This window comes from Odocoileus virginianus, chromosome 3 (genome assembly GCF_023699985.2).
Source record: "Odocoileus virginianus isolate 20LAN1187 ecotype Illinois chromosome 3, Ovbor_1.2, whole genome shotgun sequence".
Lineage (NCBI taxonomy): Eukaryota > Metazoa > Chordata > Mammalia > Artiodactyla > Cervidae > Odocoileus > Odocoileus virginianus.
Window position 1 is genome coordinate 4498481 of NC_069676.1, and position 21632 is coordinate 4520112.

Below are 21632 nucleotides of genomic sequence, written 5' to 3' on the forward strand. Positions count from 1 at the left end.
TTCCGACGCGATGCAGGAAGTTTTAGGGCACAGCCCAAGCGAAGACCAGTATAAAAAGGTCACAGAGATGGTTTGTTTTATTATCACAGCTTCAAGGCCCAGACGGTGTCTGTATGAAGCTTTTAGGGACAGAGCCCATGATAGGTACTCAATCGGGAGAGGGTAGCAGGAGCTCTGGATCAGAGAAGGCATCAAGAAGGATCTCAATGGTCAACTCCCAGCAGCCTTCAAAACCCACTTCGGGCGACTTTGAGTCAAGGGTCTATTTTCATCCCACCCCCACCCCACTCTTCCCTTACCCTTTTCTCGGCCCCTCAGAAATCCAGACATCGGACCTCCTCTTTGTAAATGTGAGCTTTTATTCACTGTCAGCTCCAGGATGGAAGGCGGGAGCAAAAGTCATGCACAGCCTTGATCTAGCTCCACCACCAGGCAGTGCTGTGTGGGTGTCTCCGGAAGGAACGCAGAGTGGGCTCCAGAGCCTGCAAAGTGCCCTTGTCATGTGGGACACAGCCGTCATGTTAGCCATCTCCCAATGAAAACGGAGGCTCTGAGATGCCCGGTGGGTCACACAGCATTTCAGGGGAGAGGGTTGGAGCTGGAGTCTGCTGTATCTGACAACAGATTCTCCACAGCTCCCTTGACAATGCCCAGGACAGGGGCTGGCTGCATGACTCTTACCAGGAAAGCGTGGGGCATGTCTCCACCCCTTGCCAGGCCTTAGTTATGGGGAGGACAACACTACCTCCAGCCTTCTCAAGGCTGACTGAGGGAGAAGCCACAAGTAAAAGCGCTTGGCATACAGTAGGTGCTTAATAAATAGTCATTAGTATTAGTTTTGTAAACACAAGGAGACTGAGGCACAGAGTGGGGAAGCCATTTTCCCAGAGCCAGTGAAGCCAAGATTTCAACTGGGGCCTCACTGCCCCCAGTTGGATTTTCTTATTCAGATTCCATCCCAACAAGGCTCTGACATATCGAGGGCACTTCCCAGGGGGTGTTTCAGACACATCATGGTCAAGTTCTCACCCTGGTAGGCATCAAATACAAAAAAACCTTGTGTCCAGGGTGGACATTCTTCCCCTACTGGCAGTGCCCTTTGAGGCCTCTGCCTCCTGGGGCACAGTGTCTGCCTGTGAGGTGGATGACTCCTCTGTCTATGTTTAGTGAACTTCTACTCATACATCGAAGCCCTAGTTCCCACAACCCCTAAGCCTATAGGACTGGAGGCAGACTCTAGCAAGGCTGGCCGAGAGATGGAGGCCATGATGGTGGGAAGTAGCCTGCAGAATCCAGTCCATCACCAGAATTACTTTGTTTTGTGGTGGAGGGGAATTGTTTACAGACTCTCCAAGTCATCCAAACTGGGCCTGGACTGATAAGCTAGGCTGCATCCCTTCAAATGTATGGGTCTTGAGTCAGGGATGGGATCGAGTAACACACACATACAAAACTTTAAAAGAACAGAAAACCATAAAACACGAACACGTGTTGACTTGTCCAAAGTGCTTCCTTCTCAGCCCAGGTGGGCAGGGTTTACAAATGGGTCCCAGGTGCCTGGGGCAAGACCCGGGCAGCCGCCTTAAGGGTGGCGACTCAGTCTGACTATCGCTTATAAAAAGTAATAAATTAGTTGCAGGGATTTGCTGCTATTTACAATGCCACCCTGGTCTCCCATTCCTGCCCCTACGGGCCCCTGATCGACCAGCTCCAAAACACGAAGGAGGCACTGTCTCCGCCTTCCGCCAAGATCTGCGGTGGCTTCTCTTCTTTCAGGTGTCAAAGGCTGGTGGCTCACTCTCCATCCGGGTGTCAGTTATGGAAAACACATTCCACGGAAAACGCATTGACTGCCAGGCCAGGGGGAGGCCAGGTAGATTAGTCTTTCCCAGAGGGTCCAAAGGCTCCTGACACAGCCTCAGCGCCCTCCACGGCAATCTGCGGCACCAAGGTGGGTGGCCCAGTGGCTTCTTCCAGTGGCTCATCAAAGCTCACCTCCTGCACGGCCTCTTGCTTCTTGAAGGAGTCTCGGCGCTCAGACAGATGCAGCCGTCGCATGATCACCAGCTCAGAGTCCGGCCCGCGGCTGCGGCGCCCCAGATCCCCGTCCAGTCGCTCACCTGTACCCAGCTTGTCAGCTGACTGGCCTCGGCGCAGCCTTGGGGATCGGGCAGGCACGGGTGGGTGCCCTGGCAGGGGTGAGGGTGAGCGGGGTGGGGGCGCGGGCACAGGTGGGCAGGCCAGCGGGGAGGGCGGGATGCTGCTGGTGGACTTGCGGCGGCCGGCTTTGGGGCGAGGTGGCCCGAGCTTGGCGGCCAGGCCGTGCAGGGAGCTGGGGCGGGTGTGGCCAGCGGCAGCTGGAGATGCAGGGCTGCTGGAGCTTGGGGATATGCTGGGTGGAGACGCTGTGTCTGTGGGTGACAGGGGAGAGTCAGGCCACCAGTCTCAATGTCCCAGCCTTGAGGTGGGGCCCTGGGACTGACTGCAAAGCCCACATCACTTCCAGGCATGTGGTCACCTATCAGGCCTGGTCTTCCCTTTGTTTGCACAGGTTCTGCCTTTGGCTTAGATCTGGTAAACTCCTATTCATTCATCAAAGCCCTAGCACCTTTTCACCCACTTCTTATCTAAATGTTCCACCAAATCATTTGGCCAAAGGTACCTGTCCATTGTCCATCCGTCCATCCCATGAGCCATCTACCCACTGGTTCAGGAAGTTATCCAATAAGGGCCCTGCCTCTGCCTGTACCCACTCTCCACCCCTAGGCCTCAGCCTCAGAGGATGTCTGGTCTAAGGAGGGCAAAGATGGCCCAGATACCCCCAGCCCCTTGAGGTCAGGGTAGGCTAGAGGGAGAGATAGCAGTGGGTTCCTCAGAAGGCAGGGCGGGCTTCCTGGGAGAGCAGCTCTGTGGCTCTCCTCTAGGATGCCTTCCTTCTCTGTGGATTGCCCCAGCCTCTCTCTCCCTCTAGACTGATGTTAACCCAGTGGAAAATAGGGGTGTCCATCTCCGGCTGTCTCTCACAGACTGGGGAACCTCAGGGTTGAACGAAGTCACCATCCTTTCCTGCTCTAGAACTATCCTTCCATATCCTCTCTGGCTCACTCTCTGTGGCTCCCTATTGCCCGCCCCCCCCCCCCCCCCGCCCCATTTAAGCCCAGCTCTTTGGCTTGATCCATCCCCCAATCCCCTCTCCCTAGCCTCCCTCTAGCTTTCACATCCCTCTTGTCTAGATCTCCTTTGCTTATGATGTTCCCTTCTGCTGGACACACCCTTCCCTGCCCTTACACCTGCCCTGCCCACTCCAGGCTGCCTTTGAGGCTGTCATTCATCATGTCACTCCATCCTTCCAACTCTGTTCACCCCCCTCCCTGGGCCAACCACTGCAGCCCTGTGTGGCCCTTCTTCCCAGGGTGGTCCTGGGGTGTGCACCCACCTGCTGGGGCATCGGGAGCCGGGCTGCGGCAGGGTGTGGTGGGGCTGGGGGACAGGCTGTGGGTGGGGGAGCCTGGGAGGCTTTCACTGGACGACAGGGACTGGTGGAGACCGGAGGAGAAGCTGCGGCTGGTGTGCAGCACGGAGGACTGTTTTGAGATCTTCTTGAAGAGCGATTTCCGCCTAGGGGTTAGAAACCAGATTCTTCACAAGTCCCATCCCTGTGCCCAGGACTGCCCAAGCACATGGTGCATCCCGCATCAGCCCCCGTGGGGGCCGGCCCCCTGCTCACCGGTCCTGCCTCCCGCATCAGCCCCTGCGGGGGCCGGCCCACCACTCACCGGTCCTGAGTCTCCCGCCGGCGACTCCGCTTGCTCCTGCGCGCCATGCGGCCCTTGGTCACGTTCTTCCGGGCGGGGCCCACCTTGATGGACGTGTTCTCCAGCGCTGTGGTCCGAAGGGCGATCTTGTTGCCACTCTGCAGGAACGATGGCGAAGGGTCGCCAGTGTGCCTCCTAGCCAGTGAGCCCTCCACCCACCTACTCGTCCATCAAAAGCCCTGGATCCTAACCACCCATTTTTCAACTAATGACCTCCCCACTCACTGGGCCAAAGATGGATGTGTGCCATCTGTCCATCCATCCAATGAGCCACCGACTCACCCACTGGTCCCAGGAGCTATCCAATCAGCGGCCTGCCTCCTCACCTGTGCCCACCTTCCCTCCTCTGGGCCTCAGCCCTTGAGGAGGCCAGAGGCAAAGATGGCACAGATACCACCCCCCCCAGGGTCAAGGTGGGCCAGAGGGAAGGTCAGGAGTGGGGCCCCAGGGGGCTTCCTGGAGGAGTGGCTAAGAGGGGTGATATAAGGGGGCTAAAGAAGGAAGCTGGGACTCTCCTGGCTGTCCAGTGATTAGGACTTGCAATGCCACTGCAGGGGGTGCGGGTGTGATCCCTGTTCAGGGAACTAAGATCCCGCATGCCACTTGGCCAAAAAAAATAAAAAAGAAGAAAGAAAAAGAGAAGGAAGCAGAGGGGAGGAGGAACACAGGGCCCAAGTGAAATACTGTGGTTGGAGGGGGAGAACCACACAGAATCTGCAGCTGAGACAAAGGGGAGGGGACGGAGGTTACAGGATCAGGGCGGGGAGATCAGGGTGCTCTGAGGATGGACCAGGGGTGGGGGCTTGGAGTCCCATGGGGAGGCCGGGGCGGGGGGCGGGGGGTGGGAGTGGTGGGGGGAAGGGCTGCACCTTCAGCAACAGCTCCACGACATCCATGTGCACCAATCCCAGGACGGACTCCCCGTTGATGTGGGTGATCAGGTCCCCGGCTCGAAGGCCCGCCTCCTGGGCGGGGCTTCCTTCCTCCACACTCTGGGGTGGGGGTAGCGGGGGGTCAGTGGTCCAGGCCCCACAGACAAGAGACCCCAGCCCAGCTGAGTCAGCCTTGGGCCCCCAGCAAGCTGATGCTTCCACGCTGCCTGGTTTCCCCGCTTTCCCAGACTAACAAACGCAGCTCCGCAAGGGAAGCCCCCCGCACCAGGGCAGCGCGGACTCCAACCAGGCCCGGCTGTTCCTGCCCATCCCAGGGCCAACTCACCCACACCACGTGGTGCACGGTGTAGACGTCACTGTCACCCATGTAGACACGGATCGCCCGCAGGTTGAAGCCGTACTTCTTGCCTGAGCTGTGGATGACGATGGGCGGCCGCAGGCTGCCACACACGGGGGAAGGGTCTCGGCTTGGAGAGGAGTCGCGGGACGATGGGTTAGAGGACAGTGAGCGTGGGGACAGGGGGCTCATGAGGGGGCCACCGCTGCCATCATCTGCAGGGACAAGGTTCAGGGAGGGGGTCACTGCCTTGGGGGGCCCCTCACAAGGCACTTTCCCCTCCCCCTCCACACTGATCGCTTAATGTTTCTGTTTTTTGATCACACCACGCGGCCTGTAGGATCTTAGTTCCCTAACCAAGGGTGGAACCATGCCCCCTCTAGTGGAGCAGAGAGTCTTAATCACTGGACCATCAGGGGATTCCCATACTGATCACTCTGGCAGCTCTGCTGCTGCTGCAGTGCCCCCAGACACCTTCTCCCTCCCCTTCGAGTCTTGGCACGTGCAGTGCCCACTGCCAAGAATGCCAGCCCCTCCCCTGCTGCTTCCCCTCTCCCAGGCTCAGCCCTCAACAGCAGCCCCCACATCACCTGGAAGGACCCCTGCCAGCCACCTCCGGCCAAAACTGCCTCCACCCTGTGGTTAAAAATGGACGTGGGCAGGCACGCCAAGACAAGGCTGGGCCATGGGTGTTACCTGCGGTGATGATGAGCGACAGGGCAGACACCGAGGCTGACTTGGGCACACGGCCTCCGCTGGGGGAGGTCCTGGATTTCTCCGGGGCAGAGTCCCTCGAGCTCCCGAGGCGGCGGCCCCGGCCGGCATCCAGGGCCCGTGGCGTGGAGTGTCGTGCACCGGTGCTGTTGCTTCGGAGGCGCGCGTGGCTGAGGGCGGCGGTGTCAGCTGTGAGGGACAACAGGGTCGGGGATTAGTCTGCCCCCCCCTCCAGCTTACCATGTGGCCCTTCTGACCTCAGAAGGCAAAGCCCCTTCCTTCCTGGTCAGCGTGCACACAGTCCAGTCTCCTGGCTGTTACACAGGCCGTTCCCTTTTCTTGCACACCCTTCCTGCACTGCTCTCCCTGGGAAGCTCCATTCTTCAGGTCCCCTCCTTCACGAAGCCTTCCCCTCACTCCAGTTAGATCCCTACTCCCACTCTCAGAGCTCCCCAGTTCAATTCCTCTCTCCTGATCCACTGAAGCTGAGGGTATCATCCCTAGACTGAGGCCTTTGTTAGCCAATGACTGTTCTCTCTGGAGAACTCCTACTCATCCTTTAAAACTCATCTTAAATAGTCCCTCCTGTGGGAAATTTGCCATAAGACTACCCCTCCCATCCTGGATTCTACCTACCAGAAAGGCTGGAGGGCTTGGGTATCACTGGGGTGGCTTCTGGGGGAGCATCGGGCTCCCCCAGAATGAAGACGGGCCTTTTGGGGCCCACAGGACCAGGGCCAGCTCCCTCATCCTCTGATGAGAAGGCAAACTTGGGCATTGTGTCCAGGCTGATGGTGTTCAGGAGAGATGGGCTAGGGCCCCGCTCAGGCTGGGAGGAGGATGAGTGGCAAGATGAACCAGAAGATGTGCAGGATCTCAGCCTGTAGTGGGGAAGAGCCTGCGTCACACTTGCCAGATGCCCTCACCCCAGAGCACCCAGTCTCCCCTAGTGGCTGCATCTTAACCCTCAGCCTAGAGTCAGAGGTAGTCTGTAAAGACAAAGTGAGTGCTCCATCCTCTGTGACTGCCCAGAAAACTCCTATTCGTCTTTTAAAACCCAGCTTCCAATACCCCTCCTCAAGCAGATATTGATCATTCGTGTTGAGTCTGGACTCTGACAGATGAACGAGGCTTTGTGAGCAGGAGCAAAGGGCATTCTGGGCAGAGGAAGCAAGCAAAAGCCGACCAGCGTGACGGTGCATGGCTGCCTTGACCTGCAGTGTGGTTAGGAATGCAAATCCACAGGGAGTGATGATAGAGGCCAGGCTGGCAGGGGTCTGACAGGCTGGCCAATGTGTTTGACCCTTTTCTACTGGGCCACTGGGCAGCTCTTTCCAATATTAGGCTTGGTGGCTCCACTCCCCAGCCCACCTACCGGACCTCGGTGGTGCTCAGCCGGCGCCCATAGTCCCCCTCGTTGCTGCGTTCCCACCCTTCCTCCCGGTCCTCACTGAAGCTCCGTTCAGCGAAAGTTGGGGTGGGCTGGGCGGCCAGGAACTCAGAGCTGCTATAGACCTGGGAAGCAATTAAAAATAACAGTCACAACAACTGTATCCCTGGGGGATGGCTTAGTTGAGTACTTCCTACATGCCCAACGCTTCTGAGTCATTTCCTCAAATCTTTTCTCACCACTTCTTTAAAGACACAGTGTCTTTAGCCTACTGTACAGATGGAGGACTGAGGCTTGACAGGCCTGGTTACCAAGGGGCCACAGCTGAAGTTTCCCGCCCGTGGGGCCCAGGCCCATAAACAGTGCAGGTTTTGGGGGGGTTTTTGGTCATGGTGCACGGCATGCAGGCTCTTAGTTCCCCCACCAGGGACTGAACCCATGCCCCCTGCAGTGGAAGCTTGGTGTCTTAACCACTGCACCGCCAGGGAAGTCACTGTGGAGGTTTTTTGATCCAATTATAAACAAAGGAAGGAACTTAAGTGAAGCTGATGACGCTGTAAAATAACACCCAGCATGGCAGGTCTATTCACAATTGCCCCAAAGTGGAAAAAAACAAGATGGTTCATCAACTGATGAGTGGATAAACAAAATTGTGGTCCAGTCATAAAGTGGAATATTACTCAGACATAACAAGGAGTGAAGTACTGACACGCTATCGCATAGATCAGTCTTAAGAAGCCAGAAACAGCCAATTCCCTAGTGATTCAGTGGTTAGGACTCCCGAGTTCTCATTACTGCTGGGTTCAATCCCTGGTCGGAGATCTAAGATCCTACCAGCCATGCAGGGAAGCAAAAAAAAAAAGCCAGGGGCTTGGCTGGTGGTCCAGTGGGTAAGACTCTGAGCTCCCAATGCAGGGGGCGCAGATTTGGTCCCTGGTCAGGGAACTAGATCCCACGCACTGCAACTAAAAGCCCACGCAGCCAAATAAATAAATATTAAAAAAAAACCCAGCAGCAGCCAGACACAAAAGCCCACAGAATGCATGGAGTAAAATGTGGAAAGCGGCTGCGGAAGGAATCCCTCCTGAGGTGCTGGGGTTTCTCTGGGTGTCGGGATCTCAGGATCCAGCCGAGGGAAGATCAGGGCCTAGGTCCTAGCCCTAGCTTGGTTCCCCTCGGGGCTCTTAAACAATGGCTGGTTTTCCCCTCCCATCTTTGTGGTTCTGCACTGGCCAAGTTTGGGTTCATAACTGGCCCACGGGGTCATGGCAGGTGGGGACCAGCAGGGCTCAGCCAGCGTCTGCAGGAGGCATCCATGAAGTCAAGCAACACCCGTTCTCCTGGACGCTGGACTGGGCGACACATGATGTGTGTCACATACACATATCATGTATGTGATATGTGCAGAGCAGGTAAATGCAGATGTTACAAACGCAAATGTTACCTGCAGAAACAGAAAGCAGATTACTGGTTGTGGGGGTGAGGGAGGGGGAAATAAGGAGTGACTGCAGACAGGTACAAAGTTGCCCTTTGGGCATGATGGAAATGTTCTGGAACCAGATAAATGTTGTGATGGTTGCACAACACTGTGAATGTACTAAATGTCACCGGACTGTACAGTTTAAAACAGTTAAAATAGTGTTATATGTATTTCACTGCAATGGAAACAAAAATTAAAAAAAAAAAAAAAAGCCCAAATAGGCCTCCCCTGATGGTCCAGTGGTTAAGAATCCGACTTGCAATGCAGGGGGCATGGGTTTGATTCCCAACTTGGGGAACTAAGCTTCCATATGCCTCAGGGCAACTAAACCCGTGAGCAGCTGAGCCCGTGCACCTCAACTAGAGATAAAGCCCACAGGTTGCAATGAATATTCCACATGCCGCAACTCAGATCTGACGCAGCCAAAAGAATCAAAACAACTCCAAACAAACATCTTGCCCTGTTTCCGGAGTGCCAGCGACACACACCCAGGATCCCAGGCTCACCTTGCTGAAACGGTGGGAACAGGACGAGAACTGGGGGATCTCTGCGGATGACTCCTCATCGTTAGTCTCGTCATCTTCAGAGCCCAGGTGGCGGTAACGTTCCGAGCGGGCTATAGGGGGAAAAGGCATCGCCCACCTGAGGCCTGGCGTGGACGCAGGGCTGTGGGGTGATGTGGGGGGGGCTCCTGGGCAGGCAGACACTGTCAGGGCACAGGCACTGGGGTGGGATGCTGCCCGGTATGTTTAAAGACAGATTTGGTTGCTCAGTGGTGTCCGACTCTTTACAACCCCATGGACTGCAGCCCGCCAGGCTCCTCTGTCCATGGGATTTCCCAGGCAAGAATACTGGAGTGGGTTGTTGTGTCCTCCTCCAGGGGCTCTTCCCCACCCAGGGATCAAACCCATGTCTCCTGAATTGGCAGGCGGATTTTCTACCTGTGAGCCATCAGGGAAGCCCTGGCAGATTTAGTGCCTGGGAATAAATCCCAGGTGTGTCCCTAAAAGTTGTGGGGCCGTGGATGGGAATTCCTGTGTCTCAGTTTCCTCACTCTTGAGATGGGTCCCCTAGAGCTGGGTAACGCTGCACAGCTCAAACATAAAAGATGTTCCTCATTTTACAGAAAAGGAAACAGATGTTCAGAGAGGACCTCTGACATGCTCCAGGTCACACATCCAGTTCTGGAGGAGGCGCTGGAAGCCAAGGGCATTACTCTGGGATTGGCCAGAGCCCCATGTAGGGAGAAGGAGATTTGTCTGAGCCCACCTGAAGTGCTTGAGGGGACCCCCTCCACCCAAGCTGAGCAAGGCAGCCCACCCTCCTGTGTGACAGGCAAGGTTCCATGCCTGGTCACGGCTGAGACTCAGGAGGCCGAACCAGCTGGGGGATCCCAGGAAACAGTCTGCCACCCTAAGTAGCTTGGTGTCCCCCCCGCAACCCGAGGGGGTGCTGCAGTACCTGAGCTCAGGTGCAAAGGAAACCCTAGCAGGGGTGTCTGTGGGGGGGTGGGCTGGGGGGGGCAGCCAGCACACACATGCCCAGAGTCCTGGAAAGCTCAGGAAGTCAGCAGCTCCAGGCCCAGGGTAAGGCATCGAGCTGGGATGGGGACCCCGGCAGAGACATCTTACCGCCCTCGGAGAGGGTGGGACAGCAAAGCCCGTCTCCTGGGTCCCCGCTTACTGTCGAAGTAGCTGGTGTCGTCCTCTGCTTCAAGCTGCGGCACGAACTCGGCCTTGTGACGCAGAAGCCCGGCCCAGTCCAGCGTCCAGAAGAACGGGTGTTGCTTGACCTCATGGGTGCCTCCTGCAGACACGGATGGCTGAGCCCTGCTGGTCCCCAACCCCCACAGCCCCCCGGGACGGTTATGAACCCAAACTTGGCTAGGGCAGAGCCACAAAGATGGAAGGGGAAAATAGCCGTCATTTAAGAGCCTGGAGGGGAACCAAGCTAAGGCTAGAACCTAGACCCTGATCTTCCCTCGGCTGGATCCTGAGATCCCGACACCCGGAGAAACGCCAGCACCTCAGAAGAGATTCCTTCTGGGGCCCCTTTCCACATGTTTCTACCCCAAGGAGCAGAGCTGACTGCACAAATGTGTCCTGTTCCCCGACCTCAGCCCTCGTGGTCCTCTCCAACGGCTAAGTTTCATCCTGAAAGTGATCCGTAGTGGCCACATACTGGGTGGCTGCATCAGTATTAAATAATCCTTTTATCCCCATTTTGGTGGCTGGGGAAACCTGGACAGTGGGATCCACTGAGCTGGTCCTTGGGGAACTTAGGACACAGCCCAAGGTGACCTGGCGGGCTGCCACACACAGCCTCAGTGCCCCGGTCTGCACTCAACCCAGCTGCTCTCAAAGTCTTATGCAAGTTCCTAGTGAGCTTATACGCATCCTTCAAAACCCCAGCTTCAAGTCCCCCTCCTCTATGCAGCCTCTCAAATAGAGCTCATGCTTACTCCAGCCTCCAGCCCACCCACACCGACATACCAGTGCCCAGGCGGTCGAGTGGGCTCTGTCGGAGCAGCCTGGTGATAAGGTCCTGGGCATCAGCTGGGAGGGCCTCCTCTCCCTCTGGCCACATGATCTCGTCTGAAGTGAGAGGAGGGAGTGAGGAAGCGGGGCTAGCGCTTCCTAGCATCTCCTAGCACTTCTGCTTTCTGCGCTCCAAGCTGTCAGCCTGCTCTGCCCCTTCAGCATTCCAGCTTTGGTCCCTCACAGCCTTTGCTCTGGCCATGCTCTCTGCCTTGAGCACCTTCCTTTCCTCCATCTCTGTGGCTCCCTCTTGTTCCTTTAAAACTTTGCTCACATGTCCCCCCAATGTTCTCTGTGACTCTTTTAATACAGCTCCTCTACCCCACACCTGGGGCTTCCCCCCACTGCAATACAGGAGACCCAGGAGACCGAGGTTCAATCCCTGGCTTGGGAAGAGCCCCTGGAGGAGGAAATGGCAACCTACTCCAGTATTCTTGCCTGGGAAAATCCCATGGACAGAGGAGCCCTACAATCCATAGGGTCGCAAAAGAATCAGACATGACTGACTAACCACCTACACCTGCCACCCCGCGCCCTCCCTTCTTCCTGTTTCTTTTCCTCCTCTGCATTTTTGCGTCTGATTGTTCTACAGTTTTTTTGGGGGGGCCACACCAGGGGGCATTCGGGATCTTGGTTCCCCGAGAGGCATCGCACCCCCCACCCCCACACCCGCACAGGAAGGTGGAGTCTTAACCATGGACCACAAGGCGAGTCCCTCCATAGTTGGCTTATTTATCTCCCTTACTGTCCCTCTTGCCCTTGGCTATATCTCCAGTGCTCAGCCAGGCCTGGCATGCCAAAAGTGCCCAATGCATCCACACATGGGGCTGCTCCCCTCCCTGACACAGGCAGAGGGCCCAGCGAGCAGAGCCAGAGTGGGGATTAAACCTGGGCCACGGGGTGGGGAACGCACCACTGACCACCTGGCCAAAGAGTTCCTCGGGGGTATCGCCGAAGAAGGGCACGCAGCCCACCAGGAATTCATAGAGGACGACGCCCATGGCCCACCAGTCCACTGGCTTCCCGTAGCCCTGGCGGAAGATCACCTCGGGGGCGATGTACTCCGGCGTCCCGCAAACCTGGGCCGGGTGGGACGGGGAAACTGAGGATGGCTCCCAGCCGGGGAAGGAAGGGTGGGCAGAGGGAGGCAGCGCTGCCCACCTGCTTGTCCACGAACTCCCGGGTGTCTTTCTCGATGTGGCCTTCGTAGAGGTTGGTGGCCATACTCATGAGCCCAATCTTAGACAGGCCGAAGTCAGTGAGCTTGATGTGGCCAAGCGAGGTGATGAGCAGGCTGTGGGCAGGTGGGTGGGGCGCTCAGGGCTGGGGGGTACTTGGCTGCTCCTGCTGCCCCCCCATCATGAACTTCGTCCCATCCAAGGTGGCCCAACTCCACCAAGGATCAGAATGCACGTCCTGTGCATGATTACATTACGGAAAGAAACAGAGGTTCTTGGGGAACATTACAAATTTGGCAAACATCTCTGTGCGCCTTCTGGGTGCATCGGGTATTACTGTTGAGCACCTACTGTATACTTTGCTGTGCAAAAATTAAGTTCCTAAGAATCATGGCATTTCCCCACTGGGCAATGAAATGCCTCCTGAACACCTCCTAGCAGGAGAGCTACAGCATATTTTTGTACCTACAGCCATTATTTTTAACAAACTAGATATTGTGCAAGCACCTACTGTGAAGTGAACATGTCTTTAGCACCTCCTGTATACAGAAATATTTGAGCTCCTCATGGGTACACCAGTTGTTTAAAAATCACACACCTATCATGTATGCTGCTGTTCATGTTCTCTTGCAAGTTTAAATACATAAATATTTTAAGGGATAAAAATCACACGTATCAGCTTTATAAAGTCATGTTTTCATGCACCTCCTGGGTACACCTGCCCATTTAAAAATAAATATCTGCAGGACTTCCCCAGTGGCCCAGTGGTTAACGCAGGGCAAAGGGCATGGGTTCAATCCCTGGTCTGCGCTGAGATTGCACTACCACATGGTACAACCAAAAATAAATAAATAAAATGACAAATAAATAAACAGGGGCTCCCCTGGTGGCTCAGTGGTAAAGAATCTGCCTGCCAGTGCAGGAGACACAGGTTTGATCCCCGGTCCAGGAAGATCCCACATGACATGGAGCAGCTAAGCCCAGGAGCCACAGCTACTGCAGCCCGTGAGCCCTAGAACCTGTGCTCCGCGACAGGGAGCCACCACAAGGACAAGCTTGAGCACCACAGCTAGACAGTAGCCTCCGCTCGCCGCAACTGGGGCAAAGCCCACACAGCAACCAAGATCCAGCACAGCCAAAAATAAATAAATAAATTTATTTTTTTAAATATTTTAAAATAAATAAATTTCTGGAGAATTCACTGTCTGTATCCAAGTTGTCTCAGGAGAGACTTGCGTATCTCAACCCTAGAAAGAAACAATTCTGTGTGCCTATTCTATGCCTCTGCCGCTTTTTGTTTTTTTAAATGATGCTTCTTAAGCAACTACTGTGTATACCAGCTGTGGAAGAAACACTTTGGCGTAACTACCAGCTAAGCCAACTCCCTCCAAAAACCAAGGCCTCGTAGCAGACCTTTGGCCGCCCTCTGCTGAGACAAACCAATGTTTCCTGAGCTCCTATGGGCACATCCCTGCCTTAAAAACGTCCACTTCCCGGGACTTCCCTGGTGGTCTGATGGGTAAGACGCCACGCTCCCAATGCAAGCTGCCCGGGTTCGATCCCTGCTAAAGGAACTAGATCCCACAAACTGCAACTAAGACCCAGTGCAGCCAAATAAATAAATTAAATAATAAATAAATAAATCTTTTTTAAAAACTTCATTTCTTGAATGTTGACTACATGTGTATTTAAGAATCTGCTTCCTTGTCACAGAGAAAATGAGACAATGCCTGGAGTTTGCTCCAGCTCACCCAGCGGGGAGGACCCAGGGGCCTGGGAGGAAGCAGGACTGGGTGAACGGTGGGAGCTGTGGGGGAGGGGCGCTGCACCCCTCTTCCATGATGGACTGAACTGTGTATCCCCCACCTTCACACACGGAGCTGCTAACCCCCAGGAACTGTGGTGTTACAATGTCTGGGGACGGGGTCACTGCGAGCGTCACTGGTTAAGATGAGGTCACTCTGGAGCACGCAGCTGCTGTGGGTGCTATGCTGAGTCGCTCAGCTGTGCCCAGCTCTCTGCGACCCCAGGGGCTGTAGCCCGCCAAGCTCCTCTGTCCACGGGGGTCCTCCAGGCAAGAAGACTGGAGTGGGTTGCCATGCCCTCCTCCAGGGGATCTTCCTGACCCAGGGACTGGACCTGCGTCTCCTACGGCTCTCGCATTGCAGGCAGACTCTTTACCTGCGGAGCCACCAGGTGGCCACTAATCCAACAGGACTGGAGTCCTTATAAAAAGCGGGGATTTGGACACCAACTTTCACACAGTGGGGGACACCATGCGAAGATTAGAATTATGCCGCCACAGCCTAGGCACTACCAGAAGCCAGGAGAGACACCTGGAATACATCCTTCCCTGGTACCTTTGAAGGGAGCTGACCCTTTGATCTTGAACTTCTAGCCTCCAGAACTGAGAGAATAAATTTTTTTTTAATTTAAAGTAATTAATTTATTTTTGGCCACGCTGTGCAGCATGTGGGACCTTAGTTCACCAACGAGGGATCGAACCCACGCCCACTGTAGTGGAAGCGCAGAGTCTTAACTGGGGGACAGCCAGGGAAGCCCTGAGAATAAATTTCTTGTTGTTTTTAATTGATTGTTTTAATTGATTTAATTAATTGACCTCAGTTAGGGCAGCCCTAGCAAATGAATGCACCTTCTCTTGGCTTGGGGTGTACTTGAAATTTTTTGAACTGCAAAGGAAAAATTATTTTTCTCCGGCACCAATAGTGGGGGCCTATCCCTCCCTGAATCCTCTGGGGCTGGAGCCCTTCCCATCCCATTTTGCAGATAAGGGTAGTGAGCACGGGAGGGGCCGGTTCTGCCTCGGGAACGCTTGGAATACCCCAGTCCAGGATGAGCGCAAAGAGGCCTGACGGGCACACAGCAAGCAGCGATAGCACACGCAGCATGGAGGCCCAGGCATACAACAGGTGCCAACTACACGTCTGCTTGTTTCCTAAGCCAGGGGTCCCCAACCTCCGGGACCTAATGCCTGATGACCTGAGGTGGAGCTGATATAGTAATAGAAATAAAGTGTACAATATATGTAATGCGCTGCAATCATCCCAGAACCATTCCGTGCCACCCTGGTCCGTGGGAAAATTGTTTTCCATGAAACGGTTCCCTGGTGCCAAAAACGCTGGGGGCCGCTGTTCTAAACCTCCAGCAAACTACAAGATGCTCTGAAAGCATGCAGGGCTCTTAAGGCTCCGGTTCACAACTCCACGCGGCAAGCACCTTCATTGGAGAAAGGGACCCCTGCCCCGGTATACAGCAGGTGTTCATTCCATGCCGACCTCAACATAAAAACTTCATATAAAAGGACAGTTGCAGTGCTCAGGGCCTGACACGCAGTCCTTGCTTCATAACACAGTCATTAAGCAGAGGTGCTCTGATCACCTCTACACAGCTGGTGCCCAATAAATACACACCAGCAAAAAATGTGCTTTAAAAATTCAAAAGTCATCAGTGTGTGAGGAGTCAGTTATACTGCCATCTGGGCTCCTTAGAATCACAGCACTGGCCCAAGGTAGACGGCAAGTGCCAAACACATGTGCTTTGTTTTCTAAGCCACTTGCAAAATATAAGATGGCCTGCAAACATGCAGACTCTCATAATTAATTAATTATTGGCCACACCGCGCAGCACAGCATGTGGGATCTTAGCTCCCCGGCCAGGGATTGAACCTGTGTAACCTGCATTGGAAGCGCCGCGTCTTCACCACTGGGTCACCAGGCAAGTAAGCCCTAAAACATGCAGACTCTTGATGCTTATGTTCATGTCTCCACACACAAGTACCTGAGCGCTCACATGTCCTGCCTGATGTCCAGAGGCTACTTGATATAAGAGCAGCCCTCTCCTCTGTACACATAAGGTGCTCAATTAATGCAGGAAGCGAGTGCTTTGAAAATTATGGAGGGGTTACAAAGCCTGAGGGGTTATTCACACTCACACTCGTGTTTTCCAGTCACTCACAGAGGACCTGGCACTCAATAGATCCTTACTAGGTGCTAGAGTAAAATAAACAGCCTGAGAGTCTCTTCCCTACACTAACACACAGCAGGTGTTCAAGACGTGCACAGGCCCTTTCTTCACACATGAGGTTTTGCAAAGTGCATGGCCCTGCTTTTTGTAAACAGCTGGTGCCTCAGACAGTCAAGTTCACTTCCATCACACTGTAGCAGCGCTCTGAGCGCACAGTCCTTTCCTCTGTCTGGTCTGGGCACCCTCTTCCATAAGTGCGCACAGCAGGAGTCTATTAATTATCTGCTCGCCGCTGGGGCCCCATGATGCCGGTGGGATCCAGATAAAGGTGCTCCAGAGCAGCCCCAGACCCACCCTGAGGCCCCGCCCCCAGAGGCCCCCGTCACTCACTTGTCAGGCTTGAGGTCGCGGTGGACGATGCCATAGTTGTGCAGGTATTCCAGTGCCAGCACCGTCTCGGCGAAGTACATGCGGGCCATGTCCACAGGCAGCGGGCCCATGTTCTTCAGGAGCGTGGCGCAGTCACCACCTGCAGAAGCGCAGACGTGCTCGCAGAGATCCCTGGCTCTGCAGCTGCGCCTAGACTTGTGCCTCCCCGCCCTCCCCGCCTCCTGCAGTGTCCCTAGTCCATCCTGAATTGGGGTGGGAAGCTGGCAGGGACGGGCGGGTGTGCAGAACCGACTTTCTGATCTGCCCTGGGCAGGGCAGCAGCTTTGCTAAGTGCACGGTCCCTTCCCTTGGACAGAGCTGGTGCCTCCTAAGTGCACGCTCCTTCTCCTTGCCTGGCAGCTACCTTGGTAAATGCTTGTTCCTGCCATTACCTGAAGACACTACTCTTTCCTGAGCTGGAAACCTGATCCTACAGCTCCTCAGCCTGGCCTCCAACCATCCCAGTCCTTCCAACCCATGCTTGCTTTTATTCTAGTCTCCAAGCTTCCACCCACCAGTCCCCTCTGCCTAGGCTGTCCACCCTACCCCTACCCTAAACCCTAGGGTTCTGCCTTCACACTCGTCTTTGGGCTTCCCCATCTCCAACCCCACTGCTGGGTCCCCCACTGCAGACTGAGCCCTTCCTCTCACCAAGGCAGGCTGGGACCCCATGGAGGACAGAGCAGACTCTAGACTGTCTCCTGGATAAGGGGTGAGCTCCCCATTGCTGGAGGCACGCAAGCCCTCGTGACCACACCTTCCACATACTCCATGACCATGCACAAGTGGCGCCGGGTCTCGAACGAGCAGAACATGCTGACCACGAATGGGTTCTCGGCGAAGGTGAGGATGTCGCGCTCCACGAAGACCTGCTGGATCTGGTTGCGCAGCATCAGGTTCTGCTTGTTGATCTTCTTGATGGCAAAACGCTGCCTCGTTTCCCGGTGCCGCACCAGGTAGACGGCCCTGGGGTGGGGTTGGAGCGGGGGTGGGGGGTTGCCAGAGCCCCGGCAGGCACCGGGACGTGACCTGGGTCCAGAACCCCACATGCCATGCCTCGGCCTGTGCCCTCCCCCCAGGCAGCCACTCCGAGGGTTTAAGCCACACTCCCTGGTGTCGTATCAAGAGTCAAAGATGGCTCCTAGGTCGTTTATTTCTTCACAGCTAACTGAGACCCGTTAGTTCAGAAGCCTCGCCGGCACAAACTCAAATTGTGTTCATTATAACTCAAATAAGCAGATTTTTAGCCATTTAGAGCCTGTTGGTTTTGCATACCCTCAGATAAGGTAAATGCTGGGGCTATGAAAACCCCAAGCTGCTTCCGCCTGATGGAGCTCTCTGACTCAGAGACTCCCCACCGCGGTGCCGACACTTAAGCCTGGACACATAAGCCCCCTCTGTAATTCCCCCCTCTGCCCTCCCCCACATGACAGTCTTATGCTATGAGGGATCCCTCCCTACCACCTCCACCAAAGCAAATCTTTCAAAGTGGCGTTTAAATAATGCTCGCTGAATATGACTGCCATCGCTTGCTCAGCCCCCAAACTCCCAGAACCCTACACTCGGGGCGAGGAAGGCCCAAGATCACGGATGACCCCTGCCAAGCCATGTCCCTGCTGGGTTGTGCCTTTGCTTCCCTCTGCCTGTCTCTCTGTCTGTCTCTCTGTCTACATAGTCAGGGGCTGTGTGGGCCTCAGTCATCCCCAAGGCATCTGAGAAATGGGTCTACGGGGGCCCGAGGACTCACCCATAGGCCCCATTGCTAATGAGCTTGATAGTCTCGAAGTCACTCTCACACGGCTTCCTCCGTGAAGGGCCGACCAGGGCACGACTCTGGGGACGGGGGAGGGCAACAGGGGTCAGGGTCCTGCCCCAGCTCAGAGCAGGCTGTGTTCTTCCTGCCCCCAAGTCCTAACTGGCACCTAATGCTACTTCTCCTGTACATACTTCTCAAACTCACCCTCCAAGTTTGAGATTTTAGCTGAAGCCATGCATGCCCTCCTAGCAGAAAACTCCTACACAGCCTGCAAAACCCCACTTTCCAGGGCCCCCTCCAACCTTGCCCTGCCCAACCTCCCCAGCAGGGCAATCTCACCTGCCCCCACGTTCCCCCAAGGTCACAGGCGTTCATTAAGCACCTACTATATACAAAACCTCGGCAAATGGCAAACCTAGCCCCTCTCAGGGCCACCGGGTCTACCATCAAACGAGACAGGAGGGGGCGCCAAGCTCTGTGCTGTCCTACCTCGGGGGCGTCCTCGGGCGCTGGCGGCTGTCCTCCACTGTCGTCCAGGTGACTCAGAGGCACCATCTCTGTAAAGTGTGGGAGGAGCCTCAGACGGGGTTTCTGAGCCCGGCCCCTTCACCAGTCAGAGACTTCCTGAGGCCTCCAGGGCTCATCTTGGGCTGGGGAGAGAGTGCCTCCCCTGACCAGCTCCCATGACTCTGTTGTTGAGTCCCCACTGCGTCCAGGTTTTGGTCAAATCCAGGAGGCTGGACTGAGCAATGACTGAGGAACCTTCCAGAAGGGCGAGTGGGAAGCCCAGGTTCTGATTGCTCCGGCTATCTTGAATCCTGGCTCCAAGTCTCGGGGCCGTGAACACCCGCTGCGACGCAGGCCCTCTAGGTGGGGGCTGACACTCTCCTCAGCTCAGGGCAGGGCCCGGGGGAGCCCCCTTACTTTCCAGCCTCAGCTGGGGTTTAGCAGGGGCAGTCCTGAGTGATAGTGAGCGGCTGGTGAACATTAGTGGTGACGGTGACCATGAAGACAGTGTCTTGTGGTCACAGAGCAAGGCTGAGACGGGGCAGCACAGCCTCGGGTGAGCGAGGCCCGGGTTTGGATGCAGCCCCTCCCGCTCTCAGAGGGCCCCCTGCAGCGCTGGGCAGGTGATCTGCACTCAGCCTCAGCTGCCACCCGCCTGCCCAGCCACTTCCCGTTTCCTCTGACACCGGGGGCCCCGCCCCCGCCACAGCACCGCCTGCGGAGCAGTCTCGGCCAGACGGCTAGTCTGAGCGTGATCTGGCCTCGGGCACACCTGGACCTGAATCCAGCTCAACGGCATAGAGCCTCAGTCTCTCCAGCTTTAGATGGGACAATGGCAGCCTGGTCCCCCGTGGATGCCGGCCACTGCGGCCGGGTCCTGCTGACCCCGTCACCCCTCCTTCCTCAGCCACACCCCTTCCTCGCTGCTCTTCCAAAAGGCCGGACACACACCCATCTCACGACCTTTGCCTTCACCGTTCCCACTGCCTGGTGCACTTCCTCTCTGCCCCAAATCTGCATCTGGTCACTTCATCCTCCAGGCCCCAGTTTGAATATAATCTTTCCCCAGAGCTCCCCTGATTACCCCGAGACCAGGCCAGGTTCAAGTTCAATGCTTCCCCCAGCACCATGTCTTTTTCCCTGTCCTGACTGTTTGGGGGAGGTTCCTGACCATTTCAGCTGTGCCCATGGATTGCCCTGTCTGACTCCGTGTCCCACTTCCCAGGCCACAGTCAGAAGAAACTGGGAAAGTGCTTTGGAATTCACACGACAAGAGAATGCCACTGCTCAGGGTGGTTCCCTGGCTCCCTGGCCCAACTCGATTTAGCATTTTGAGGACACTAAGGCTTCAAGGCAGCTGGCAGGTCAGGCAGTCCAACTCTGGCCACCTTACCCTGGAATCCTGAGCACTTTACCCAAAATGTGCCCTGCAGGTGGCTGAGGACAGAGCCAAACAGAGGGGAAGGACAGTGTGGCATACTCCAGAGTCACATGGACACAGGCTGGAACCCTGGCTCCTCCCCATTTTCATGCCAGTTTCCTCTTTCGGCCCCACCCCCACTCCAGCTCACCCTGGAGTGGATCCTTAGCCAGGCCCAGCTGCCCAATGATGTACTGTGGCAGGTCAGTCTTGATGCCCTGGCCCTCTCGGGCCTGGCCCTCGGCAGCCTCCAGCAGGTGGTAAAACTCCTCGGGGTCAAACTCCTGGGGATGCAGAGGGATTGGTCAGTCAGGGCCTGGTCCCACCTTCAGGCCTTTGCACAGCCACCTCCCTCCGTCTGAAGCCTTCTCACCAGTGGCTCCAACTCATCCCCGGGATCCTAGCTCCTGGTCCCTCTTCTGGGAAGCCCCCCCGAGTCTGGTGGCCCCCAGTGTTCCTCTCAAAGCCCTACATGATGGGGACTGTCTCTTTTTAATCTCAGCAGCACTGCTGAGGGCCTGGTCTGAGCCTTGCACCCGGCCATGTGCCAAGACACTCACCAGGCACTCGAGGAGCCTTGCTGGCCGCGAAATGATGATCAGCAGCTTCCGGACGAGCTGGACAATGAAGCCAACTTCCTCACTGTCTGAGCGCTCGTGGGCCTGGGAGCAGATGGGTGGTAGCATCATACACTAGCCCCTGGTCCCGCCCTGTCCTGCCTGGGGACCCCGACAGCCTGTGCCCACTCCCACCCCCCCACACCCCCACCACGCACATCCTGCAGCAGCCGCTCCAGCTTCTCCTGCATCTCCAGGAAGTAGCGGGAGGTGACAAGCGCCTCTCCAGACTTGGCCAGGCAGTCGCGGGCCAGCTCGATGATTTGGTGGTGGATGAAACCCAGGACGCCGTCAGCCAGTGCCAGCCGGGCGCCAGGCGAGAAGGCGGCCAGGAACTCCTGCAGACGGCCCTCCATCTGTGCTGTGGCCTGGGCAGAAGTGGGGGCGGGGGGGAGATAGGGTGACTTGGTCATTGGATGGGGCCTGGGAGCAACGTGTGCAGATGGGGGCGGGAGAGAGAGAAGATGTGATGATGGGGTCCAAGGATTGGAGGGGAAGAAGCGATGTGTACAGATGCAAGAGGGGGTGGGGGGGGTGCAGGGAGAAACAGAAACGCACAGATGGGGGCGGGACAC

At 56.0% G+C, this 21632-nt stretch overlaps 1 protein-coding gene across 14 annotated transcripts in view; it reads right to left on the reverse strand.

Moving 5' to 3' along the window:
- Positions 1-341: 341 nt before the first annotated feature.
- Positions 342-21632, reverse strand: part of MAST3 (microtubule associated serine/threonine kinase 3) — a 41257-nt gene continuing 19966 nt past the window's right edge. For all 14 annotated transcript variants that reach the window (XM_070461835.1, XM_070461847.1, XM_070461848.1 and 11 more), the window contains 20 exons: positions 21216-21425; positions 21001-21102; positions 20592-20724; positions 19003-19070; positions 18505-18590; positions 17515-17723; positions 16719-16857; positions 12328-12460; positions 12080-12245; positions 11122-11223; positions 10313-10435; positions 9136-9245; positions 7135-7274; positions 6396-6640; positions 5742-5948; positions 5034-5260; positions 4685-4807; positions 3777-3913; positions 3437-3618; positions 342-2411 (listed from right to left, as the gene is read on the reverse strand). In XM_070461835.1, the coding sequence (XP_070317936.1) occupies positions 1879-2411; positions 3437-3618; positions 3777-3913; positions 4685-4807; positions 5034-5260; positions 5742-5948; positions 6396-6640; positions 7135-7274; positions 9136-9245; positions 10313-10435; positions 11122-11223; positions 12080-12245; positions 12328-12460; positions 16719-16857; positions 17515-17723; positions 18505-18590; positions 19003-19070; positions 20592-20724; positions 21001-21102; positions 21216-21425 (3375 nt within the window). In that variant the 3' untranslated portion in view covers positions 342-1878. The remainder of the gene's footprint in view (positions 2412-3436; positions 3619-3776; positions 3914-4684; positions 4808-5033; positions 5261-5741; positions 5949-6395; positions 6641-7134; positions 7275-9135; positions 9246-10312; positions 10436-11121; positions 11224-12079; positions 12246-12327; positions 12461-16718; positions 16858-17514; positions 17724-18504; positions 18591-19002; positions 19071-20591; positions 20725-21000; positions 21103-21215; positions 21426-21632) is intronic.